The sequence below is a fragment of the Theropithecus gelada genome, chromosome X, assembly GCF_003255815.1.
Source record: "Theropithecus gelada isolate Dixy chromosome X, Tgel_1.0, whole genome shotgun sequence".
Classification (NCBI taxonomy): domain Eukaryota; kingdom Metazoa; phylum Chordata; class Mammalia; order Primates; family Cercopithecidae; genus Theropithecus; species Theropithecus gelada.
Window position 1 is genome coordinate 89,031,701 of NC_037689.1, and position 25,457 is coordinate 89,057,157.

Sequence of the window (25,457 nt, forward strand, 5' to 3'; positions counted from 1 at the left end):
GAGGGATATGACCAGACTAGTTCATTTTCCACCTGAGATTAGGGCAGAACGACTGGACATTTGTTGATTGTCCCTTTTTGGAATTCTAGTAGTTCTTACCACTCTACTTACCCTCATGCTGCCACTGCCCTCCAAGGAAGTCTTAATTTCTTACTCTATTCTCTGAGTGTGCTTCATTCTCCCACTAGAGTGCAAGTTCCCCAAGATGGACTGTTCCTCTTCTGTCTGCCTAGCTTAGTATAGGCCAGACCCCCCCCCCAGCCGGTACTCAGTAAGAACTTGATACTTGTATGCCCAAGGAATGTGACAGGAAGAGTAAGAGACAGAAGAGGAAAAAGGTGGGGAGAGATGAGCACTCTTAGTCCCATGGAGGATGATAACAAAAAAAAGATTCTCAGATTCACAAATAGCCTCTTCCAAAGGCTTGTAGGCTGGGCTCTGCTGCAACCATCATAGCTGCCTCTACCTTTAGAATGAGACTGGCCTGGAGTGCGGTGGAGGGTAGGTAGGAGGCTCCAGAGAGAGAACCAACTCCACTATGATAAAGGGCTTACCGGCCTGGGAGTCATGAGGCCTGGGCTTCCAGTCCTGCCTTTGCCACTAATTCTGTTTAGCCTTGGTCAAATCTCTTCAGTGCTCTTGGAGCCTCAGTTCATGTACTATACCCTGAAGGGGTTGATGCAGCTGAGCACTCTGAGTGTGAAGTGTAGGATAGGAGGCACCTTTTGGCTCTGATATTCTGGCTGAGACAGCAGATGATGTATCTTTGGCCCTGAGGCTATTCAGGGGAGAAACTATAGGCTGCATACAAAAATTAAGTCTGGGCCCTGGGCCCACCACTTGGCTCTGACTGGTGGGCAAAAGCAGGCCCAGCCCTGCCCTGCAGGGAACGCCAGTTCGATTAGCACTTGGAACTGTTAGTCTTCAAAAATTTGAGGACATATACTTACTGTGGTAAAATTCAGATGAACACATTTGGGGAAATCCCTGGCTTTATGGTTTATCCCAATATAAGTCGCAAGGACATAAATCTAATACTTTAGGAGCAAACTAGAGTATATGTATATGTATGTGTGGTATGGCTTTTGTTGTTGGTTTTTGTTTGTTTTTTGTTTTTTGTTTGTTTTGTTTTTTGAGATGGAGTCTCTGTCGCCCAGGCTGGAGTACAGTAGCACAATCTCGGCTTACTGCAACCTCCAACTCCTGGGTTCAAGCAATTCTCCTGCCTCAGCTTCCCGAGTAGCTGGGATTACAGGTGCGTGCCACCACACCCGGCTAATTTTTGTATTTTTAGTAGAGACGGGGTTTCGCCATGTTGGCCAGGCTGGTCTAGAACTCCTGACCTCAGGTGATCCTCCTGCTTTGCCTCCCAAAGTGCTGAGATTACAGGTATGAGACACCACGCCCGGCCCATTGTTGTTGGTATTCTTAAAGAAACAGAGCCATGAGTGGTCAGTAGACAAATAGTTTATGCAGTAAATAACTGGTTACAGTTCATTGTTGTCAGCGATACAGCATTTTCCATCACAATGATAGGTGAAACAAATTAAAACCTCATGAAGTAGTCATAGCACATTCATGCTAGTGAGAGCATATTACAAAGCAATGCACGTGCATTATAGGGACAGACAAAACTGGGGAAGGGCTATATTTTCACTCACCTCTGGTTAACTTTGTGTATTTTGTCATTGAGACTTACATTATATTTGGGTCAAACAAAAAACCCAAAGAGATTTTATAAAAGTTTACAACCAATAAACAGTATTGTTTAATCCCACAAATGGATAAAGCAAACTACTATAGCTCAACAATACACAAACCAGGACTAAAAATAGTCAATCTATGTATATAGCTAGCTACCATACAATAGATATTGAATATGCTGTCTTTACAAAGGCATTGGCTATTTTAGACAAGCAGGTTCCAGAAATACACTTGTTTGTTTCCAATGAGAACTAACTATAGTGCCATTTCAGTTGAAGACTACGCACTCCTCAGTGTCAGACCTGAGGATAAACAAACTAGGGGAAGGCAGAGGAGGGTTAGGAGGGAGACCTGAGCGGACTCGACAGCTCAGCATTACTTTCTCTGTGCAGATCCAGACCTGGTTCACAAAGTAGAACAAAGTGTATTGAAATTTTTGGCCCTCAAAAAGGGCATTTGTACAAAGTCCCATACTTACAGCACAGATAGAATGGTAACTGAGTGCCTCTCAAAATGAATTCTTCTATGTTAGGAGAAAACTCAGGGCCAAAGGTTAATGGAAATCAGTGTTTAAATTACTGTATAAAGATAATTTATTCCAAAATAGAAAAAAATGAATTTTAGAGAAGTATTCTCCTGGAAACTAGCAGGGGGTGGGCAGAGAGAGAGAGAGAGAGAGAGAGAGAGAGAGAGAGAGAGAGGGAGAATCATGCTATGTGCTTTATTACTTAGAAGAATAAAAGTTTCGTAGACCATTTCCATAAGGCATCTGTCATTCTCCCTTCCATACCTGGCACCTTAAGAGTGAGTGCAATGGCTCGATATTACCTTTGAAAAGGCTTCTTTTCCTTTGAGTTGTCTTACAGAAAGGGTGCCCTGGATTGACCATGCCACTCCGGGGTCACACTTCTCCTTTAGATCAAAATGAAAACAACAAAATCACAAAAAGAAGAAAAAAAATCAGAAAAGCTACAAAATTGAAGGCCTCAACAGGCACAGACTTGCTATGAGGTCAGAAAATCAGTGAAATAATTAAAATTACAAAGCACCTCTTGCAAAACACACTGTTTCTTGAAAACCACACAAAACGCTTTGTAGTAACCCCTGCTGAGCGCTTAGAGGTAAGTATCCTGAAGGACACATGCTTAGCCCCATGAAGGAAGCTTGATTTTATTATCAAGGCAGCCGAGGGGGTCCCAATGCTTCTTTGTTACTTGCTGTTTTATAATTACAGACAAAATGGAAAGTCAAGAAGTGCCTAGACCTCAATATAAAGAAAATGTTTCTCTAATAACTAAGAACCATGCTGTATTTATGTATTCATATTTGTATAGCTCCATTTATAGATTCTTGCAGATGAGTCACTAACACTGACACTTTTTACACAAAATCCCTTTTTCAAGGACATATTAAATTTAATAGGCTAAAGAGAACTTATGCAATATAATGCTTGAAATTGTACACGTGATAACTGTGCACTGGTAATAAAGAGGCCTTGAAAAATTGTTTTTGTCTATAAATTACTACTGCCCTTTAGAAATAAAAGCTCCCTCACAACCCCTGAGCTACTTCCCTGTGACACACAGTGCCACAAACCTCATGGTGAAAATTCAGTGCCAAACCTAGCTTAAGATGAGTTTTGTACATTTGTTTCTATACAATCAGGAAAAAAAGAGATACAATTTGTATCAACAAAAGGTCATTTCTGGTTATTTGAGGCATTGCTCCTAGCCGCTTTTGGTTCATACCAAAAAGAAGAATGAGAGGAGGATGACAATCATTTTTAGTAAATCAGAAATACATATGCTGCCTTAAAAGAATTTTCTGTATTGGGAGGAGCTTACACGTTTTCTGAGTACTAAATATGAACATGTTCAAGACGAATTATAGGTGACAAGATTAATCTTGTGCTTCCCTGTAAATTGTACAGCTCGTGGATACTGTGGTGCCATTGATGATTTTGGTAGGAAGATGAACTAACTGGCACATAGGCAGTAGCATCATCTGAGATTGTCAAATACTCTGATTTAGACACAGGTCCAATTTAGAAAGTCCAAGAAGTTGAAGGTATGAAATGGTGTTTGTGTGAAATAGCAAGCACTGCAGTGGCAACTGTCACTCTGTGGACCTACCTGATAGAAAATACTTTTACTCTTTTTCAGTATGCTGGGGTATACGAAGATCAGAGGATAGGAGATAGAATGTAAAGCTGTGGTTAACTGAAGTGAAACATTGGTTAAGATGCAGTATTGATCAACTTGGACAGAGACAGAAAGCCAGAAAGCAGCATGCAAGCCATTATCAAACCACCAGAAACAACCCTGACTACAGCCTCACATTCAGAGTGTTTCACAGTAAGAAACATTTATAGGCAGTGTCACACCTTCTCATGAAGAAACAAAAGGCCAAGGCCCGGCCTTCTCAACTTTCATGAAAAAACGATCATAGAAGTTAGCAAGTTCCAGCTCAGGAAATAGTGAGCTGGTCATGGTTCGAAATATTGAAATATACAGTGGATTCAAAAAGGGAATTCATTTAGTGCAGCTTAAAAAAAACAATAAACACCTCTTCTAGAGGCATTTAGCTATGAAGTTTTCCACCCTGAGCAAGATACAAGTTGCACAAATGGTGTCGCCCAAACTGAAAGTCCTGCCTTCTAGTAACTCATCTAACAATTATTTAACAGCAAGTGCACTCTCTTTGCGTGGATTTAAAGTGCATAACTGAGCCAACTATTAGTAAAGATGCAGTATCCCCTTTTGGAAACTTCCTTTTTCCACATAGAAAATCCCCTGGTTTTATTTCCTAGAGAAATTCTGTTCCACCAATGATTGACCTTATTACCCAAAGGGTGGACAGGAAGAGAAAGTGGATACATGGCTGTGCACTGTCCTCCATTACATTTCATCCAGTGATGTTGAATACTGCATAGGTTGGAAGTCCAAAGAGCATCCAATAGTCCCTCCTTGAGTGGAGCTTTTTTATTCACCATTTAATGCCACATGTGTTTGGCCATCTCTCCTGGGATAAGGGAAGTGGATTGTGGTAGTAAGTCCCCTGGTCCTTGTCAAACTCTTCTGAGCTTGTGTAGCACACACATACTATGCTTGGAACTTGAGCTTAACCATCAGTTCCTCTGCAGAAGACTGCAACCTGATCCCTGATTTGCTAAGGTGAAGAGACTTGGAAGCTAAGAACTGTTAATAAATGTTGGCAGGTAAAATGTGCAAAGGAAACAGAGCTGCTTTGCTCTGGTGCCTAAGAAAGCAATGTTCAAATATTGCCATATAATTTTCACTCTCATAACTAGTTGAAACTATGAAATGTGACTTAAAATCATCAAGTCAGATTAGTGACCTATACAGCTATAGACGAAGGACTGTGTAGAGCCTACCCTCTCATTATCACTATATAAAAGGTTATACAGAGATACACACACATCTCAAACCAAATATATATATTCATACATGCAATATAATTGCTAATAATAGATTTAAAATATAGTTCTAGAAGCTTCAATGTGACCCTATAGCTTCATTAATAAAGATTGAATGATCAGATATCCATGCAATAAAGTATGCATTTACTTTTAAATAGTTTTAAATATTTCTATTAGAAAAAACCTAAAAGGTTAATTCAACATATGATCTGATCCTGATGCTTTTGCTCTCTAAATTGGATATATCATCCATACTTTGTAATATAGAATATGTGACTATGAAAACTCTGGTAGGCTGGGCGCGGTGGCTCACACCTCTAATCCCAGCACTTTAGGAGGCCGAGGCGGGTGGATCACTTGAGGCCAGGAGTTTGAGACCAGCCTGGCCGACATGGTGAAACCCCGTCTCTACTAAAAATACAAAAATTAGCCGGGCATGGTGGTGCACGCCTGTAATCCCAGCTACCTGGGAGGCTGAGGTCATAGAATCGCTTGAACCCTGGAGGCGGAGGTTGCAGTGAGCAGAGATAGTGCCACTCCAGCCTGTGTAACAGAGTAAGACTTTGTCTCAAAAAAAAAAAAAAAAAAGAAAGAAACAAAAAAAAAGGAAAACTCTGGTAATGGAATCCTCTGGGGTTTCTTACGTCTAGACCTCTCCCCCTGGGTTTTGTCCTCCATTACCTGCATGGTGCAGTGCAAAGGGGCATAGGACTTGGATTTAGAGGACTTGGGTGTATGTCTTGACTTAGTCATTTGCTAGCAGTGTGACCCTGGCTAGCCACTTAATTTCACTGAGCTTCACCTTCCTTCTCTATAAAAGAGGATGTTAGTAAGACGTACCTCACAGGGTTGTTATGCGCTTAAATGATATAAACACTCTGTAACTTGTAAAGCGCAACACAAATTATTAGTTACTATAATTATTGTGTTAGTGTATTGTTAGTATTAATATTCATATTTGTATAAAGAAATAAGTACTATGTCATATCAACGTGCAGCCCTAAGCTTAGCAACAATCAAGGCTGCCAGTTGCTGGGCATCTGCTGTGTGGGGATTCTTCTCCATCACCGCAAGGACGATGTTAGAAGGGAAAATATTGCAGAGGTTCTTGTAGGTCTGATACTGGTGCTCTGGGATCATATGCTCCCTGGAATCATTGCACATTCCAACCCAAGGATTCCTCCAAAGCTGCTCCATCTTTTCAGGCACGCTCCGTACCATGACTGGCTCATAACATGGTTGCATGAGGCTGTTACTCAAGGGATAGGAGTGGTAGCCATAGGAGTCAGTTGCACAGGGCAGCGGGTCCCAGCTGGCATGCTGTTCCCGGCACAGGGGAGGTCGTCTTTGCCTCACGGGGTTGCTCTCATAGAGGCGGGAGTCAGAAATGCTATCCATCCGAGTCATCACCAGGGCACGGCCTGGCTGGGGGGTTGCCCCAGGATGGATATTGGGAGGCATGGGGTAGTCTGCAGGACAGCTGGAACGTGTTCCAGTTGCTGGGTGCTGGGCATGCAGAGCTAAGTGGGGGACTGACTGTTTGTGGGGGCCTTGCTTAGAATCCTCTGGGCCATAGCTCTGCACTCGTGTTAAGGCTTCATGGTAACCATGAGGAAAAGGCTGAAGTCGGTTCTGGGATGCTGAGCGGTGCAGCTTCAAATTGCCTTCAGGATGGGTATCAGCTACAGCCAAATACACGTTGTTGTAAGAGGAATAGTTGTCATTCCTGGTATGGCTCACACGGCTGTCAGGACAGAGATTAGGATTCCGGGCATACACCCCCCGGTCTACTTCAGCCATGTAATACTCTCGATTATGCATGCTGTTGATGTTCAGTTTGGAGAAGTCACCTAACATTGAATAGTAGCCATGGTCCCCCATGGATTCAAACTTTGGGTATTGCTCAGCATAGCTAATAGGGGTCCCATGGCTGTTGGTAACCAGGATGGGAGGATACTGCATGCTGGCCATATGCTCCAAAGAGGCCTTCTGGTGGGGGAAATGGGAGGATCCTGGCACTGGGCTGCTGGCCGAACGGGTGTTGAGTGCACCCACTGCATGGCTTTTTGGGGGTGGGATTGTGGGAACACTTAGGGCAGTCACAAGCGAGGGGACAGAACTAGCCTCAGGCTTACGGGCAATGGACAGCCATTCCTCAGGCTCCACAGCCACAGACCGGATGCTGGGATCTGATTGGCGCTTGGGGGCCACACGTTTGACCTCTGAGGTTATCTCACCTTTGGCACTAGACATCCCTGTGCCACACTTGGCCAGGGTGCCTTCACTCATAGTTTTCACTGTGGACAGTTTGGCACTGATGCGGAGCTCATCAGCCACCGAACGCTGGGGTTGGTTGGCCCGCTCCGGATGGTAGTATTTGCACTTGTGGCCGTAGGTGCATTTTTTGCCTGAAAAATAATGCCTTGGGGTAAGACTCTCTCTCAGTGATGGAACCCTCCGTGCCAGAAACCGTTGTAACAATCTGGTCACTCAGGTTAGGGTTTTACTGTTTGGGGTAAAGGCAGAAAATTAACTGTCCACAAAGATGAGAGACAGACAACACCAAGGCGGCATCACACACTGTGATGGGAGAGAGAAAGTGGAAAGCTATGGAGAAAATTGCAGCATAAAAGCTAATAGCTGGCTGGATGCAGTGGTTCCTGTCCGTAGTCCTAGCAATTTGGGAGGCTGTGGTGGGTGGATCACTTTAGCCCAGGAGTTCAAGACCAACTTGGGCAACATTGTGAAACCCCGTCTGTAAACAAAAATATAAACAAAATTAGCTGGGCATGGTGGTGCAGGTCTGTAGTCCCAGCTACTCAGGAGGCTGCGGTGGGAGAATTCTTGAGCCTGGAAGGTCAAGGCTGCAGTGAGCCATGATCATGCCACTGCTCTCCAGCCCAGGTGACAGAGCAAGACCCTGTCTCAGAAAAAAAAAAAAAAAAAAAAGCTAAAGCTGAGCAGTTGAGCAGTTTTAAGTTTTCAATAATGTACAACTTTGCCTAGGCATAATTTGCATGCTGAAGCAGCATAGAGTAACAGAAAGCAGCACAGTGCAGTGCAAAGAGCACAGGTTTGGAGTCCAGTCAGATCTGAATTTCAATTCCAGCTACGTCCTTACTAGCTGTGTGACCTTGGTAAGTGACTTTATTTTGTGAGCCTCATTTTCCTCTTCTGTAAACAAAGTTCATCATCATGCCTATATTATAGGGTCATTGTAAAGATTAAATGAGATAATGAATATGAAGGTACTCTGTGACTTAAATGTTAATTGAGGACAAAAACCAAAACAACCCACAAAACAAATGATCATCCAAAAATACAGACATTCAAAGTAGCCTCAGATCAAGCAGCCCTGTCACAATGTCAGGCGCACAAACCTTGTATCAGAGGGACTGGGATAAGAGCATGAAAACACTCTAGAAAAGTATATTTATTAAAAAAAGAAAAAAAAAAGAAAACTGGAAAGGGGCTGGGTGCGTCATGCCTGTAATCTCAGCACTTTCAGAGGCCGAGGTGGATGGATCACTTGAAGTCAGGAGTTTGAGACCAGCTTGGCCAACATGGTGAAACCCCCGTCTCTACTAAAAATATAAAAATTAGCTGGGCTTGGCATCGTGCACCTGTAATCCCAGCTACTGGGGAGGCTGAGGCAGGAGAATCGCTTTAACCTGGGAGGTGGAGGTTGCAGTGAGCCAAGACTGCACCACTGCACTGCAGCCTAGGTGACAGAGCGAGACTGTCTCAAAACAAACAAAAAAACTGGAAAGGACAGATCTAAAGGAAAGGTTAGTATTAATTGACAGCAGTCACCTGCCTGAGACACAGGTTCATCTTGGGGCCAAACTCAGTTTAGTATTGCCCTTTCTGCTTCCACAGGCCATATAGGTTTGTTCATTTCCCTGCTCCCAGCAACATAGTTCAGGACTTAGGCAGCTAGAGCACATGTGCTATTGTCACAAGTGACAACTGATCTTCCCTTCAATTCTAGCTACCTTTTCCTCATTCAGTTTCTAAAATTTTTCTTTAAATACCTAACAGTGTACATGAAGACACAAACTTTAACTCAAAGACAGTGGACAAGCCAAGATTTCCCATTTGAAAGGGAAACCTGGAAGAGAAAAGTATTCACAGAAGAATCCTTATGTTTCTGGTGGTACAGAACTCAGTTTTGTACATAGGTACTCACCGTAAGGACATGGTTGCTTCTTATGCTCAGGAACAATGGGTCTCTTTCTTAAGAAATTTTCAAGGCTTGGGCCATGGCGTCCTAATGGATCATCTGGAGGCATAAATCTGAAAGCAAGTAAGCAAGAGGTGACTGTCTTCCTTTCTGTCCCCTACTCCTTACTAGGAGTTCAGATTTTCATTACCTCTTGCCTGTACCGTTATCACAGCCTTCTAATTGCCCTTCGTGCCTCAAGTCTATCCTCTGCTAATCTAGCAGTTCTTCCCTTTGTTGCCACTTTATCACATAGAAAGGATGATTTTCCCTGTTCATCGTTCTTCCATGAACTACATGTTCGAGCCATACTGGCATGTCTGCTGGTTCCACCAACATGCTACCCACTTTCACACCTTCATAACTTTATTCATGATGTCCCCCTCACCTCTCATGCCTAGCAGCCCCCTTTCCTCCATCTGTAAACTTGATCTGAAATGTCGTCTCCTCTGGGATGCCTTTTTCTATTACTTCACATAGACAAAGCAATTTTAAAAAAACAACTTTTAACTGTAGCTCTTATAACAAAACACTGTGGTTGTCTCTTTCACTCCTCTACTACACTTTGAGTCCCTTAAGGGTGAGTCCTCTTCCTTATTCATCCTTTTATGTCTGTGGCAACTAGCAAAATGTATGATACACAGTAAGTGTTTGGTAAATGTTTATTAAAGTAAAATCTATTCCTACTGATAACTTGAACATAGGCCTACTGGAAAGAAACGCACTTGTCGTTCACAAAAGAATACATCAGCAACCGCTCCTCTATAAACTTCTTCCATTCTGGCTTTTCAACTTGAAGGTCTCGGTAGTTATCATTGGACACAATGATGCCATCAGAATCAAAAGCCAGTTTGACTATGAACCGGTCATCATAGCAGACAACCCTCCTGCCTTGGACTCTTCGGGATGGTGTGAAGACGAGAATCTTTTCCTTCTCCAGTTTTCGTAGAATATCTTGATCTGTCAAAATATGATTATATGCCACAGAGCAGAAATCATCTTTGGAAATTAACAGTATTACCCCAATATTAAAAATGCAAAAGTTGGTACTGGATGAAGATATTATTTACCCTTAGAGGGAAAGTAGGCCCTGTTCCTGGCTATGATATCAATCTGGATTATGACCTTAGGCAAGTCATCTTCCCCTTTGGACTTCAGTCTTCTTTTTGATAAAATGAAGGAACTGGATTCAATGACATCTAAGTTTTAAAAACTACATGGAGAGTGAGAGTGACACTGATATCTTAGCATTCTTGATGCTTGTTTTGCCCTTTGGCCAAAGCACCAGCTTTTTGGTTGTTGATTTCTAACAGGGAAGTACAGAGGATGTGTCTGCCAGGAGGAAACTAAAGCATCTCTCCTAGGGACTTACATTTTTGGCTTCTGCCTGAGTGAAGGCCAAAACTAGGGTGAAACATCAAGATATAGCAACTGAGTGCTGATCCCCTTTCCTTTTGGTCTACTAGTTGCTGAGGCAAGAAAGCTTGCTGGCTGGGCTCGAGCAGGGCTAGGATCTATTCTCAGATGGAGGCTCAAGAGCCTGTTCAGCAGATGGCAAATAGCTTCACACACAGCTCAGACAGTCATGGGACTTTCTCATTAGGCACATCAGGCAACAGCTGATGTGCAGAAGACTGTTGTAAATGAATGTAGAGACCCCTCTGCCATTAGGATTGCATGATGACTTTTGAAAACCTTAGGCATTTTTGCTTTCCTGGACCTCTTCCTCCATAAGAAATGTTAAATATTGGCTGGCCATGGTGGCTCATGCCTGTAATCCTAGCACTCTGGGAGGTTGAGGTGGGCAGATAGCTTGAGCCCAGGAGTTCAAGACCAGCTTGGGCAACATGGCAAAACTCAATCTCTACTAAAAATACAAAAATTAGCCAGGCATGGTGGTACACACCTGTAGTCCCAGCTACTCAGGAGGCTGAGGTGGGAGAAAAACCTGAGCCCAGGGAGGTGGAGGCTGCAGTAAGCCATGATCACACCATGGCATTCTAGCCTAGGTGACAGAGTGAGACCCTGTCTCAAACAAATATAAATATTAAAAATTTCATTTTCAATTGCTTTGGTATAAAGCCAAGGATAACTCAGCTAGATGCATCATTTTACATGCATTGCTATTATATTCAATTTTTTCTTCTGATGTGAGAAGAAAATAAAATTAAGACATTTCCATGGGACCTTAACAATATCATTCGCCCTAGGTGCCAGACCTACTGTGTCTCATGGATAAGTTGGCTCTGACTGCTGTGGGACTTTTCTCTCTCTCTCTTTTATTCCCTAATTTGCAAACCCCACAATCACTTCTTTGGTACAGAATGAGATCCATTGTCCACCATGGTGTTTTTACTCTCTTGAAAACTTAGTCATGCTCATAACCAGATTCATCTCCCTTTAGTCTGAAGTCTATGGTCAAATAGAAAAGCACTCCTTTTTTAAAAAAACTATGTGCTTTATCTTTTGCTGAATTGAAGTTTATTTAACTGTCAGATGCTACAGTGGCTTTCTTTGAATCTTTTTTCAAATATACACTTAATACAAATACTTTAAATATACTTAACAACTTTGAAAAATAAATACCTAAATTGGGACCATCCCCAAACTATCTTTCCAGATTTGCCTCTAGATGAGAAGAAATACCTTATTTGACATAGTACCTGTAATTGGTGCATCAGGGCGGGATTGCTCCTTTCTCCACGCAGGCACAAATACAGTAATATCTTTATGGCCTTTATCTAGAAACCAATCCACCGCAAGTTGTATTCCTCTGCAGGAGAATTCTTCTTTATTCCCATGGCTTTAGGAAGATACAGAATAAGAGGAGAGAAGATTGATAATAGATAGCAAAGAAATACCTAAAGCAGGATTTTTCTTAGTGTCAAGGTATTAATAATAGACATTTACATTCTTTTCTTTCTTTCTCTCTTTCTTTCTTCCTTTCGCTTCTTTTCTTTTCTTTTTTTTTTTTTTTTTTTTGGTCTCACTTTGTCACCTAGGCTGGAGTGCAGTGGCACGATCTCAGCTCACTGCAACCTCCGCCTCCCAGGTTCAAGTGGTTCTCCTGCTTCCACCTCCTGAGTAGCTGGAACTACAGGTGCGTACCACCATGCCCAGCTAATTTTTGTATTTTTAGTAGAGACAGGGTTTTGCCATTTTGGCCAGGCTTGTCTCGAACTCCTGACCTCAGGTGATCCGCATGCCTTGGCCTCCCAAAGTGCTAGAATTACAGGCATGAGCCACTGTGGCCAGCTATGACATTTACTTTCTTGATAATGCCAAGTAACATGCTTTTTAAAGAGCAAATCAAGTTATTTTTATTTAATTGTTACAAATTTGCCATTAGTATTACAAACTTCATTCAAGGCCACAGATGGTTAGTAACAACTCCCAATTTATTGCAGCCCTGATGGCTATCTCCTATCACTAATTCCATTTTCTCTCTTCTCTTTCTGTTTCTCCTACCACTTTCTTTTCAAAGATTGCGATATTCACATAAAATGAAAAAAGTAAAGGTATTACTAGAGGTTTAAAGTTTATATAGAGTATTAATTCGGGATAAGTCCTAAGCACATATATATTAAGCTTCAAAAATAACATCAACAGCAAAAAAGATATGCACATAAATGCTCACTGAAAATTCTTATTACATATATCCATTTAATATAATGCACCAACAAAAATCATATTCATGAAAATTTTAAGATGTAGGAAATGCTCATAATTCTGAAAGAGAAAAGAAAAAATACAGACTATATATAATGTAACACCAATTTTGTAGAAGAAAACCTATGTATAAGCTTAGAAAAAATATGAGAAATAAGTACATCAAAATATTAATAAATATTGTTGTTCTGTGTGAGAGGATTATAAGTGATCTATTTTCTTCCTCTAATTCCAAAAATCCTTAAAAAATCAACTATTTCTGGCCGGGTGCAGCGGCTCAGGCCTATAATCCCAGCAGGTTGGGAGGCCAAGGTGGGAGAATTTGCGACCAGCCTCGGCAACATAGCGAGACTCCATCTTTATTAAAAAGAAAAAAAAAATTCAAGTATTCTTTCTATAATCAGAACATGATATAAAGGAGAAGAAACTGTCAGAATTACTTATAGGAATAAACATTGTGAAAACTTAAAAAGCCAAACAGAATTCATTTAACTAGAATTTGGAAGAGGGAAAATTTGCAGATAAATTGGGAAAAGGTGCACTAGATTTGTGCCTTGTTTGGCTGTGAAAATTATGATCTCTTAGCGTGGTATCTAGTGCTCTGACATATACATAAACCACACTAAATTATAGTTAATTAAACAGCTTGGATGGGAACAAATGGGCATACGTGTACCAATTCTACTACAATCAAGTGGCTATTGTCTGTTAAGACTGATCAGAAGGAAATAATTGTTTTGTTAGAAGGCTAATTAAGACAATGTGATAGGGCTTCTCGCTTTTGATTCCTCACCTTCTCACTGGCACTAGCTCACTCAGCTACAACAAAAATGACCTCCAACATATTGTTCCCTTTCGATGAATTCATATATAATATCAGGGGCTTCATCAATTCTTGTACTGCAAGACTTCCCACTGTCTTATCACTCTTGAGGCAAATTGCAAAAATTTATTAAATGCTTTTATTAACATTTCCAAGCATATGCTAATCATGTTTAAAGCTCTCCAGTGAGTACCATAAAGCAATTATACTACTCAACTGAAAGTTGAAAGCACTTAAGAAACAAAAGGAAAATATATTTAGTTGTCAATATACTCCAATGTAGCCTTAGAGATAACTACCACTAACTCCTAAAAAGTTGAAAAATGGGGAAATTATGCAAGAATTATGCTTAAATGGTTAATATTGGATGAACTGTGGAAGAGAAGTTGTTCAGCTGTGAATTTTCCCACTGCTACAGTGCTGGTAAGTATAAAGAATAACAGAACTTGGGAAAATTATCAGAATTGCCATTAGAGGGGATTTGAAGGAAGGGGATGGAATTTCCTTGGCTCTGCAGTACTATGATCTTCTCCCAAACGGTCTAAGTCCAGAAATAAATATGAGAGTAAAATTTGCTGTTAGATACTGCAACTTTATATTTTATTTATTTATTTATTTATTTATTTATTTATTTATTTATTTATTTATTTTTGAGACAGAGTCTTGCTTTGTCACCCAGGCTGGAGTGCAGTGGCACCATCTCGGCTCACTGCAACCTCTGCCTCCCGGGTTCAAGAGATTCTCCTACCTCAGCCTCCCAAGTAGCTGGGATTACAAACACAAGCCAACACGCTCAGTTAATTTTTGTATTTTTAGTAGAGACGGGGTTTCACCGAGTTGCCAAAGCTGATCGTGAACTCCTGACCTTGTGATCCGCCCACCTCAGCCTCCCAAAGTGCTGGGATTACAAGCGTGAGCCACCATGCCCAGCCAATTTTATATTTTATACTGCCAAATTCTGTGCTTAAAAATTTTTTTTCAGCCTTGGCAACATAGTGAGACCCTGCCTCTACAAAAAAATTAGCTGAGTATAGTGGTGCACTCCTGTAGTCCTAGCTACTCGGGAGGCTGTGGCAGGAAGATCACTTGAGCCCAGGAATTTGAGGTTACAGTGAGCTATGATCATGCCCCTGCACTCCAGCCTGGGTGACAGAACAAGGCCCTCTCTTTCTCTCTCTCTCTCTCTCTCTCTCTCTCTCTCTCTCTTTCTCTATATATATAAATATATATAATCATTAAAAAATGTAATATAGTTATAGTATAAAACGTGGAAAATACATAAAATATAAAGAAAAAAACCCCAAAATCCAACTGTTTTACTACAATACAGAGACAAACACTTAATATTTTGATATATTTATATTCTGATATCAATTTCCTAACATACTGAGAATTATGTTAAGAAAAAATGTAACATACCTATAGCATCCTATTAAAATATATTAAAATTACGCCACTGAAGCATTTCATCAGGCACACCAAATGCCCAATAAGAATCAGATGGCACTTTCAACATTTATCAAGGTGGCAATGAATACCTACACAACCAGCCAAGTATGCAAAGTTTATTGCCCCCCAAACATTTAAGGAATGAATAAATATTTTTTTTAAAAAGAGGAAAATAAAGTAATGCCTTTCAAGTGGCTTGTTTTTGCTTAAACCCATACAATGTCCTTTTGCAATCTATAAACGCTGAAAACCCTAGGACCTGCAAGTCACAGAGTATCTTGGTGACACTACAGTTCACTTTGTCTTGTAAACTGGCTTAGGAACCTCTCATGATCCAGGTTCCCAAGCCAAATTCAGCTTAGCAGATAGGTCATTAGCCCCTCCCTCTGCAGTTGTTTTCTCTGGGCTTCAAATGTTTGGGCTTCTCCTAGACTTAACAAAGAATATGGTTGCATTTACATTTCAAAGCCTTCATTCCTCTGAAATGGATTTCTCTTCCCAAAAGAGACAGCTCTCAGAATGAATGTACCCTTTAGGATCTTAGCATATATCAATCAGTATGTGGACCACAGGTGCACTACTACTGCAAATGTTAACCAAATGCTGCTAATGGCAAACAAAGCATCATAATTTGTTTGGTTTTTTTTTTTTAGACGGAGTCTCACTCTGTCGCCCAGGCTGGAGTGTAGTGGCACAATCTCAGCTCACTGCAACCTCTGCCTTCTGGATTCAAGCGATTCTCCTGTACAGGCACACCACCACCATACCTGGCTAATTTTTTATTTTTAGTAGAGATGAGGTTTCGCCTTGTTGGCCAGGCTGGTCTCGAACTCCTGACCTCAAGTGATCCTGCTGCCTCAGCCTCCCAAAGTTCTGGGATTACAGGTGTGAGCCATCAGGCCTGGCCCATAATTTTATTTTATTTTTGGAGACAGTGTCTCGCTCTGTCACCCAGGGTGGAGTGCAGTGGCGTGATCATGGCTTACTGCAGCCTCAACCTCCCTGTGCTCAAGTGATTCTCCACTTCAGCCTCCCAAGCAGCTGGGACTACGGGCACGCACCGCCACGCCGGGTTATTTTTTGGTATTTGTAGTAGAGATGGGGTTTTGTCATGCTGCTCAGGCTGGTGTTGAACTCCTGGGCTCAAGCAGTCTGCCTGCGTTGGCCTCTCAAAGTGCTAGGATTACAAACGTGAGCCACTGTGCCTGGCCAGCATCATAATTTTAATGCAGGGTCATTCAACAGGCTGAGAAACAACAGACATTAACATGTAGTTTGTCTAAGAAATACCAATCTCACCATAAACTTACAGCTAACTAAGGAGGAAAACAAACCTAATTTAGATTAATAGTAATAACAAATCCATAAGTAGACTATAGCACTGAACTTTGAGCATGTGAAATGTGATTGCAGAATAAATGGGACTCATCAGTAATTTACTACTCAGACAAAAGAAAAAGATGCTAACAAGGACTCAACTGGCAATTTTAAAGAAATTACATGGTCTACTCTGCACTATTTTAATATGCTCCTAACAGTAAGGTTGCATGCTATTTTTTTGGCTCTATTTAAATCATGTGAGATGCCTTTAATTTAGCAAAGTAACTCATACAGGAGATAAAAGTTCATTTTCCTGTCAGTATAATAGTTTGCTACTGACATAGACCAGATATGTTGAAACTAATTATCCAAGTAATTAATCTCTGCATTATTCCTTAAAAAGCAAAAGAACCAGAGTGTCCTTCGTGATCAGCAATCCTTGAATAGAAGTCTAGAGAAAAGGAAGATATTACATTACCATGAAGCCAAAGTCCCCACGAATGCCTTAGGTTCTTCTCATCCTCAACTCCGAAACACAAAACCAGACCAGACCAAAAACAAAACAAAACAAAACAAAAAAACGGGTAGGCCTTGGGAATCAGGTCCAGTCTAGGGTGTTCCAGGTGGTCTGGTTTGGTGACAGATTGAGTTGGGCACATCCCAAACTCCTTCCCCTCAAGAATCACCCTTTCTTATGCCTGATAGGAGGGGAGCAGAGGCACCTTTGGCCTTTTGAATACAGACATTATCCTTTGCTTTTCACTGGCCCACTGCATCATTCTGATTGCTGTAGTATTGTGTGCAGGTCATTTAACTTTCTTGTTACCGTGCTTTTGGTTTCCCCTCATTAAAACAAAGGAGCTGTCTAGCCTGCTTTACATACCTTATAATGATGATGATGTCATTATTTTAAAAAATTGAAAAAGGAAATCTGTAAATGCATTCTCTGCTACTAGCAAATACGCCATATATATATATATATATATACACACACACACACACACACACATACATACACACACTTTTTTTTTTAATAGGGTCTCACTCTGTCACTCAGGCTGGAGTGCAGTGGCGAGATCACTGCTCACTGTAGCCTTGACTCCCGGGCTCAAGAGAACCTCCCACCCCAGCTTCTTGAGTAGCTGTGACTATAGGCATGTGCCACTATACCTGGATAATTTTTGTATTTTCAGTAGAGACAGGGTTTTGCCATGTTGCCCAACCTGGTCTTGAACTCCTGGGCTCAAGCGATCCTCCCACCTTGGCTTCCCAATGTACTAGGATTATAGGTGTGAGTCACCATACCTGGCCCAAATATTCTTAATAACACTAATAGCCACATAATACTGTGTGGTATTGTGAAAAGAGAACTGGAGTCAGATTAGTGTTTTAATTTAAGCTTTGTAAGCTTGGGTAACCTTGGGTAGTTACTCAAACTCTCTGAACCTGAATCTCTTCACCTGCAAAGATGAACCAAATTAGTTTATTCTTATAGGCTCTCCAGTGGGGATTAATTCACATATGTAAAAAATCTGGCACAGAATCAGTATTCGTAAATGTTTGTTTGTTTCACTGCATTCATTTGAAGTCAGAGGACTTAAGTTCGAGTTCTCACTTTAGTACTTACTAGCTATGTAAACTCAGGGAAGTCAATTACCTTTGCTGAGCCTTATTTTTTCATCTGTAAGATAAAGTTGCTGTGAGCATTAAACAGGACTATATACTAAAGTGTACTTTCAGATAGTCTGCTAAGCATTTCCTGTATACAGCAATGGTATCGTTCATGACTTTCTTCCATCCCCACTCTCTCATGTCTCTGTGGGAGCACCCAATACTGTGGGAAAACAAGGCAAGATCCCTGCTTTCAAAGACAATGGGATAATCTAATGTAAAACTTGCTAGACTAAGGCTTTTTCACTTTGTTCTGATTGCCTACGGTCTAAGGATTCTAGTGAGTCCATCAAGCAATGAGAGACAGTAGGAAAAAGGCTCCTGATTACTGTGGTTTTTTAAACCAAGACTGGATGACAATTCATTTGAGAAATAGAAGAAGGGATTCCTATGGCTTAAAAAAATGATATGAGAGAGTATGGAATAAATTTGAAGGCACTATAGGTACTGTTAGTCTCCCACTGCTGCTGTAACAAATTACCACATATTTAGTGACTGAAAATAGCACCAATTTATTCTCTTACAAGTTCAAGAGGTCAGAAATCTAAAATCAAGGTGTTGGCAAAGCTGTGTTCTTTCTGCAAGCTTAAAGAGAGAATCTGTTTCCTTGCCTTTTTCAGCTTTCTAGAGGCCACCCACATTCTTTTTTCTTTTTTTTTCCTGAAACAGTCCAATGGGTCAAAAAGGTCACCCACATTCTTTGGCTTATAGTCCCTTTCTTATGTCACTCCAGCTTCTTGTTTCTGCCATTGCATCTCCTTCTACTCATTCTGATCTTGCTGCCTCCCTCTAATAAAGACACTTGTGATTACATTAGGCCCACTTTGATAAACAAGGGTAATCTCTCCCATCTCAAGAACGTTAATCACATTTGCAAAGTCATTTTACCATATGAGATAATGTATTCAGAGATTCCAGGGATTAAAATGTGGACATCTCTAGGGGGGCTATCATTCAGCCTACCACAGATACTGTAGTTCAGAGATCATCATTGGAATCAGAAAAATTAGGAAGTTCTTTGTGGAGGTGGTGCATTTTGAAGGCTATGAAGATACAAAGGAGGCACTTCTAAGTTGGGAAAAGGCATGAACACAGGTGGTGGGGATAGAAATCAGCATAATTTTCATGGAGACCATTAAAAAGATAGATGTGAATGCAGTAAGCATGAGAGATACAATCAAATGGGAGGAGGGAAAGGCTAGATCACAAAGAGCCTTAAAGCCAGGAAAAAGGATCAAAATTTGGTATAATAGCAGTTGAGAGTTACTGAAAGTTCCTAAGCAAACCTCAAAGTGACTTTATAAAAGCAGCATTTTCAGGATGATTAGTCTAGTAAAGTAGGGGTAGGACAGCAGACCACAAAAGGAACAAAGCTGAATGGCTATGTCTCCTCTGAAGCATCATCACTGATGTTGAAGCTGCCTTTAGAACACCTGGAAACAAATTGGCAGCAACTTCAGTGGAGGAAGAAAAGGCAAGAGCAGGATCATTTTAGTCTCTGGCCACCTTCAGAAACACACGCCACAGTCAATAGCCATGTGCCTCTTATAATGATTTGCAAAGGAAGAAAATTTCTATGAGCTCAGGGCAGGTTTTTAAAATGAGAGAAAAAACATACCAGGCTTACCTCATTGCCACATTACTTCCATCAATGACAACTGGCCTCAAATTGTCACTGTTGTCTATTTCATCTTCAAGAGACAATTCAGGGCTTGCAATCTCTCTGGAGCTGGGCCCACGAGGCACTAACAGGCTCAAGTTGATCTGCCCTTCTGAATCACCTTTGTTCCCAAGTCTGACAAGCTCTGCCAATACATCATTAATAAGTGATTCTGGGCCCAGCTTGTTTAGCACTGATTGAATCTGTTCCTCTGCATAGCCCAGCTTTAGCGCAAACTCCATCTTAGCTTGGTATTCCTTCTCCAAGTCAAGTTTACCATCCTGTAAAATGCTGCTCTGGGAGAAACTTGGACGATCTAGGCAGGGAGATCGACAGAGCTGGCGGTGTGGCTTGGAGGGCATCTCCTTTTTCTTCAACTGACCATCCCTAGGTTGGCAGCTCTTGCTGTTGTCACTACTCTTAAGGCTTATCTGTTCAGGGTCACTCTCAGAGCTCATCCACTCTTCAGAATCAGCATTGCCCTGCTCTGTGCTGTCCTGCTTAGGCTGCTGCTTCTCTTCCTTGGAGGCACTCTTCTCCATTTTTGGTGTCTCTACCTCAGCTGTGGCCGTCATCCCGTTTAGTGGGTCGTCTGAGGTCTAATCAGTTCTTTTTCTTTTTAGCCTGCTTGGAATCCACATGCAGTGGCATTCTTTTGTGGTAAAATGTCGTGGTAGCGATGGTGCAAGAGTTTGCCTGTTTGGTTTGGTATGTTCAGATGTTACCACTCCCTACAAATAAACACACATATCACATCATATTTAGTAAACTTTAGGAAAAGCATTTTAGAATACAGAGGTTTCTTCTTAAGAAACTACAGGGTTTTGTTTTTTTTTTTTTTTGCATTTGATTTTTCTGCTTACAATGATTAGACTAAACTTAAAGAGTCCCTAATTCTATAATAATTCTAGACATAAATATTTCAGTGGTGGTAATAATGCTGTAATTCCTGCCCCCCCCGTCCCGCCCCCCATGACATGCACACAAAATAACAGCTAAAGTTATTTGCTTACCACAACAATTTGGAGAAAGAGAAACATCACATTTCAACAAGGAGCAAGAATATATATATATATATATATATACACACACATACATATATTTCCATGGAAAGACTCTCCCTTTCTGCCAGGAAGTGTTTCCAGATCCCACACCATATCCTTCTCGCTAAGGCTAAAATTCACTCCTGAAAAGCACATGTGGGCTGGGCGCAGTGGCTCACGCCTGTAATCCTAGCACTTTGGGAGGCCGAGGTGGGCGGATCACGAGGTCAGGAGATCGAGACCATCCTGGCTAACATGGTGAAACCCCGTCTCTACTAAAAATACAAAAAATTAGCCAGGCGTGGTGGCGGGCACCTGTAGTCTCAGTTACTCGGGAGGCTGAGGCAGGAGAATGGTGTGAACCCAGGAGGCGGAGCTTGCAGTGAGCTGAGATCACGCCACTGCACTCCAGACTGGGTGACAGAGACAGAGTGAGACTCTGTCTCAAAAAAAAAAAAAAAGCACATGCTCTCTAGCGTTACTGTTTACAAAATATCAGGAACCCATCTACTAGGGAGACTAGAAAACCATTAAAATTGCTTCAGACAACTAAAACAGGCTGTAAGGGTAACAGAGAGGTGTGTTTCAGATAAGAAAGGGTGTGTGTGCATTTTCCTGTCTGAAGCCTCTTTTTAAATTATAATTGATAAACAAAAGGAGAAAAGGATAAAACCAACTCAACTTGCAAGAGAAACCAGAACATAATAAAAAGAATATTAATTACAGAAGAGAATTAGGGACAATGTTATTTCTATTTTTTTTTTTTTTTTTTAAGATGGAGTCTTGCTGTATTGCCCAGGCTAGAGTGCAGTAGCATGATCTCGGCTTACCACAACCTCCGCCTCCCAGGTTCAAGCGATTCTCCCGCCTCAGCCTCCCGAGTAGCTGGGACTACATGCACACGACACCATGCCCGGCTAATTGATGTATTTTTAGTAGAGACGGGGTTTCACTATGTTGGCCAGGTTGGTCTCAAACTCCTGACCTCGTGATCCGCCGGCCCTCACCTCCCAAAGTGCTGGGATTATAGACGTGAGCCACCTCACCCAGCAACAATTTTATTTCTAACTTCCTTCTCTAACTTATCTCATCTGTCCCAGCAGGTTTCAGTTCTAACCTGGCCTAAGTGTGTTCTTTCCTTTGAGGCTCAGTTTCTTCATATGTAAAATGAGGATATTGATAGCTACCTCACCAGTTAATTGTTGGGTTCGGTTTTCCTTTTAAAAGAAGACTGACAGTGAGATAAGGCTATAGACCTGTGAACACTGATGAGGTCTTTAGGCAGAAGCTGTGCTCACTCATCTAAAAATAGGCTACTGGCCGGGCACGGTGGTGCATGCATGTAATGCCAGCACTTTGAGAGGCCGAGGCGGGCAGATCGCTTGAGGTCAGGAGTTCGAGACCAGCCTGGCCAACAAGGTGAAGCCCCGTCTCTACTAAAAATACAAAATTTAGCTGGGCGTGGTGGTGGGTGCCTGTAATCCCAGCTACTTGGGAAGCTGAGGCAGGAAAATCACTTGAACCTGGGAGGTAGAGGTTGCAGTGAGGTGAGATCACACCACTGCATTCCAGCATGGACGATAGAGTGAGACTCCATCTAAATAAATAAATGAATGAATAAATAAATAAATAAATAAATAAATAAATAAATAAATAAAACCAGGGTACTTGTGTGACCAGTGTGCCACAGATTTCTAGTTACACCTCAATTCTGTTTCTTTTTTTGTGTGTATGTGAGATGGAGTTTCACTCTTGTTGCCCAGGCTGGAGTGCAGTGGCAATATTGGCATGAGCTCAGCTCACTGCAACCTCCACTGCCTGAGTTCAAGCAATTCTCCTGCCTCAACCTCCCAAGTAGATGGGATTACAGGCATGTGCCACCATAGCCGGCTAATTTTGTATTTTTAGTAGAGACGAGGTTTCACCATACTGGCCAGGCTTGTCTTGAACGCCTGACCTCAGGTGATCCACCCGCCTCGGCCTCCCAAAGTGCTGGGATTACAGGCGTGAGCCACCACGCCCTGCCTCAATTCTGTTTCTACAAATAAGAAAAACCTCTAATGGTTTGAAGAATGCTATGGATAACTGCATGCTTACTTTAGGAGTCACATTTGGAAACAGAGCCAAACTTAATCAACATCTCAGAAATGACATTCAGGCAGCATATAATGACTCCTGGAATGATTACATTACCATTTGTGACTTTAAAATTTTCCCTTAGTGAATTAGTCAACACATAGACACCCATTTCCTTGTAAGTTTCACATTTGCTATCTGACTTACAATTTATTTTCTTCAAAATAATTTCTAGTGTACACAGAACATTGAAATATTTCCCCTGGATTTATTCAAAGCTTCAAAGTCACTTAAAACCAACTGTTTATAAGATTAAATGTATATTTTCTTGGCAAATGGGAGGTACCTATAAAAGATAAGTTAGACTACTCTTAGCTAGTGGACCATAGAATGTTTATTTCATACTATCAAATATTTAGTTATGTCTAAATTGTCATTGGTGTGAATACTTTCACCATACTTATGTAGACATACAATAGCAAATTTAAATTCAGGAAAAATCTCACACACATAGGAAACCCTCATTGAAATTACTTGTTATTATTGTGGAAGTTTCCTACTCAATAACCTAAAGTAAAAGAGAAATAAGTGGCTTAGCAGAAATGAACTTCAATTTCTCTTTCAAAACCTTAAGCAAGAATATCTTAAGAAAAATGTTGGCGATCTTTCCTAAAACCTGTGTAAGTGAAGGTGTCATGTGTTTGTCTATGTGTATGTGTTTCTTTTATAATGCAAAAGTCCTTGGGACAAGATAGCAAGAATGTATTTTTATTCAAAAGAGCAGTCCCTGAGAGGCAGAGACTGTGCTAAGCCCCAGGGTTAGAAAGATAAACCAGAACTAAGCCTGTCCTCAAGAACTCAACCAACTAGTAAAACCTTGGCTAGAATTGACCCTAGAAATGCACTTCTATAGAGGATGAATATTTCAATTACAGTTCAAGCTGGGATACTCTTGTGAATGAAGGGAGTGTTTACTAATAGTTATGTAAGAACAATAGGCATATACTAGGGATGTCTCAGGTAAACCTGGGTATACGATTGGTCACCCAAGTTACCTGCAAATTTTCATTGACATACAGAAGAGGAAATATTCAACTCTGTCAGTAGGGTGGGAGATAGGTGTGGTGGTTGAAGAGATTAGGAAAGAATTCAAGAAGCATATAATGTCTAGTCATCTGCTGACATTACTTAATTCATTCAAAAACATTTATTTGGTGACAACTATGCACCAGACAACATGTTAGAAGCTGAGGATATAAAATAAGATGAGGACTCTAATCTCAAGGAGCTTATAGTGATGTGGTGAGGAATGGGGAGACAGACAATAATCAAATAATCATATAATTCATAATTATAAACTGGCTAAGTGATTAAGCATTAAAAAGCATAGGGAGCTATGAGTTGAGCCTTAAAGGAAAGAGTTAAAATTTGCTGGGCAGGGAAGAGTTTTTAAAATTACAAGTATATGAAGATTAACATCATATAGTGCCTTAGTCAACACCTCATGCCTAATATTATTGGCAAGGAGTAACAAATGAAAGCACTGAAGAAGGCTAAAGCAAAAGAGTCACTTTTGCTCGAAAAGGGAAGATGAGTGGGGAGAAAAGTTTCAAAGATGTTGTTTTAGCTTATGGCATGTGTTAAAAACAGTTGTTGGCTGGGCACAGTGGTTCAAGTCTATAATCCCAGCGCTTTGGGAGGCCAAGGCAGGAGGATCACTTGAGCCCAGGATTTGAGACCAGCCTGGGCAACATATGCTGAACCTTGTCTCTACAAAAGAATACCAAAATTAGTCAAGCATGGTGGTGTAGGCCTGTAGTCCCAGCTACTCCGGAGGCTGAGGTGGGAGAATGGCTTGAGCCCTGGAGGCAGAGGTTGCAATGAGCCAAGAGGGCACCACTATACTCCAGCCTGGGTGACAGAGCCAGACCCTGTCTCAACAACAACAATAAATAGAATTGTTACCTTTTATTGTTACTGATTGAAAAAATCCACAAATGAATGCATTAAAGACTGGCATACTTTGGAAAATCGCATTAGTCAGATGAAATTATAGAACTGGATATAATTTGTTTGAAGAAGCTAAGAGCTTTGTCATCAGATAGCCACGTGTTGAAGATACAGAGCTTGCCTATAACTTGTTTAAGAATATGATTAAGCAAATGATTGCAAACTTGCATCTGAATCTAAAAAAAGCAGAGAAACATATGCAGGCAAAATCTGCTAAAAGTGACCTCGAGGAGGAATTTCCACCAAGAAAAAAAGATCAAAGTCTTCTACTTTCTTCTCTCTCCCACTAATCTTTTTATTAGGAAATACAACTTATTCAGTTTGCATTTGCATAGAGAAATTTTCCAAGATTAGTCTTCAGGTTCTACTAG

The 25,457-nt window shown here is 41.1% G+C and overlaps 1 protein-coding gene across 1 annotated transcript; it reads right to left on the reverse strand.

Annotated features, from left to right (window-relative positions):
• Positions 1 to 1,449: 1,449 nt before the first annotated feature.
• ZC3H12B (zinc finger CCCH-type containing 12B) lies at positions 1,450 to 20,599 on the reverse strand. The gene is made up of 5 exons (XM_025372758.1): positions 19,925 to 20,599; positions 12,029 to 12,168; positions 10,091 to 10,325; positions 9,333 to 9,439; positions 1,450 to 7,551 (listed from the first exon to the last, which is right to left on the reverse strand). The coding sequence occupies exons 1-5, from the start codon at positions 20,530 to 20,532 to the stop codon at positions 6,131 to 6,133; spliced, it is 2,511 nt and encodes an 836-aa protein (XP_025228543.1). The 5' UTR covers positions 20,533 to 20,599; the 3' UTR covers positions 1,450 to 6,130.
• Positions 20,600 to 25,457: the final 4,858 nt, after the last annotated feature.

What these genes read in the sequence shown, in the direction of transcription:
- ZC3H12B (XM_025372758.1), bottom strand. Translation starts at nt 20,532, where the DNA reads ATGACGGCCACAGCTGAGGTAGAGACACCAAAAATGGAGAAGAGTGCC. An exon ending in TATTCTTTTGTGAACGACAA is followed by an intron (nt 9,440 to 10,090) that starts GTGCGTTTCTTT and finishes ACTTGCTTTCAG; the next exon opens with ATTTATGCCTCCAGATGATC. An exon ending in GAAGCAACCATGTCCTTACG is followed by an intron (nt 7,552 to 9,332) that starts GTGAGTACCTAT and finishes ATTATTTTTCAG; the next exon opens with GCAAAAAATGCACCTACGGC.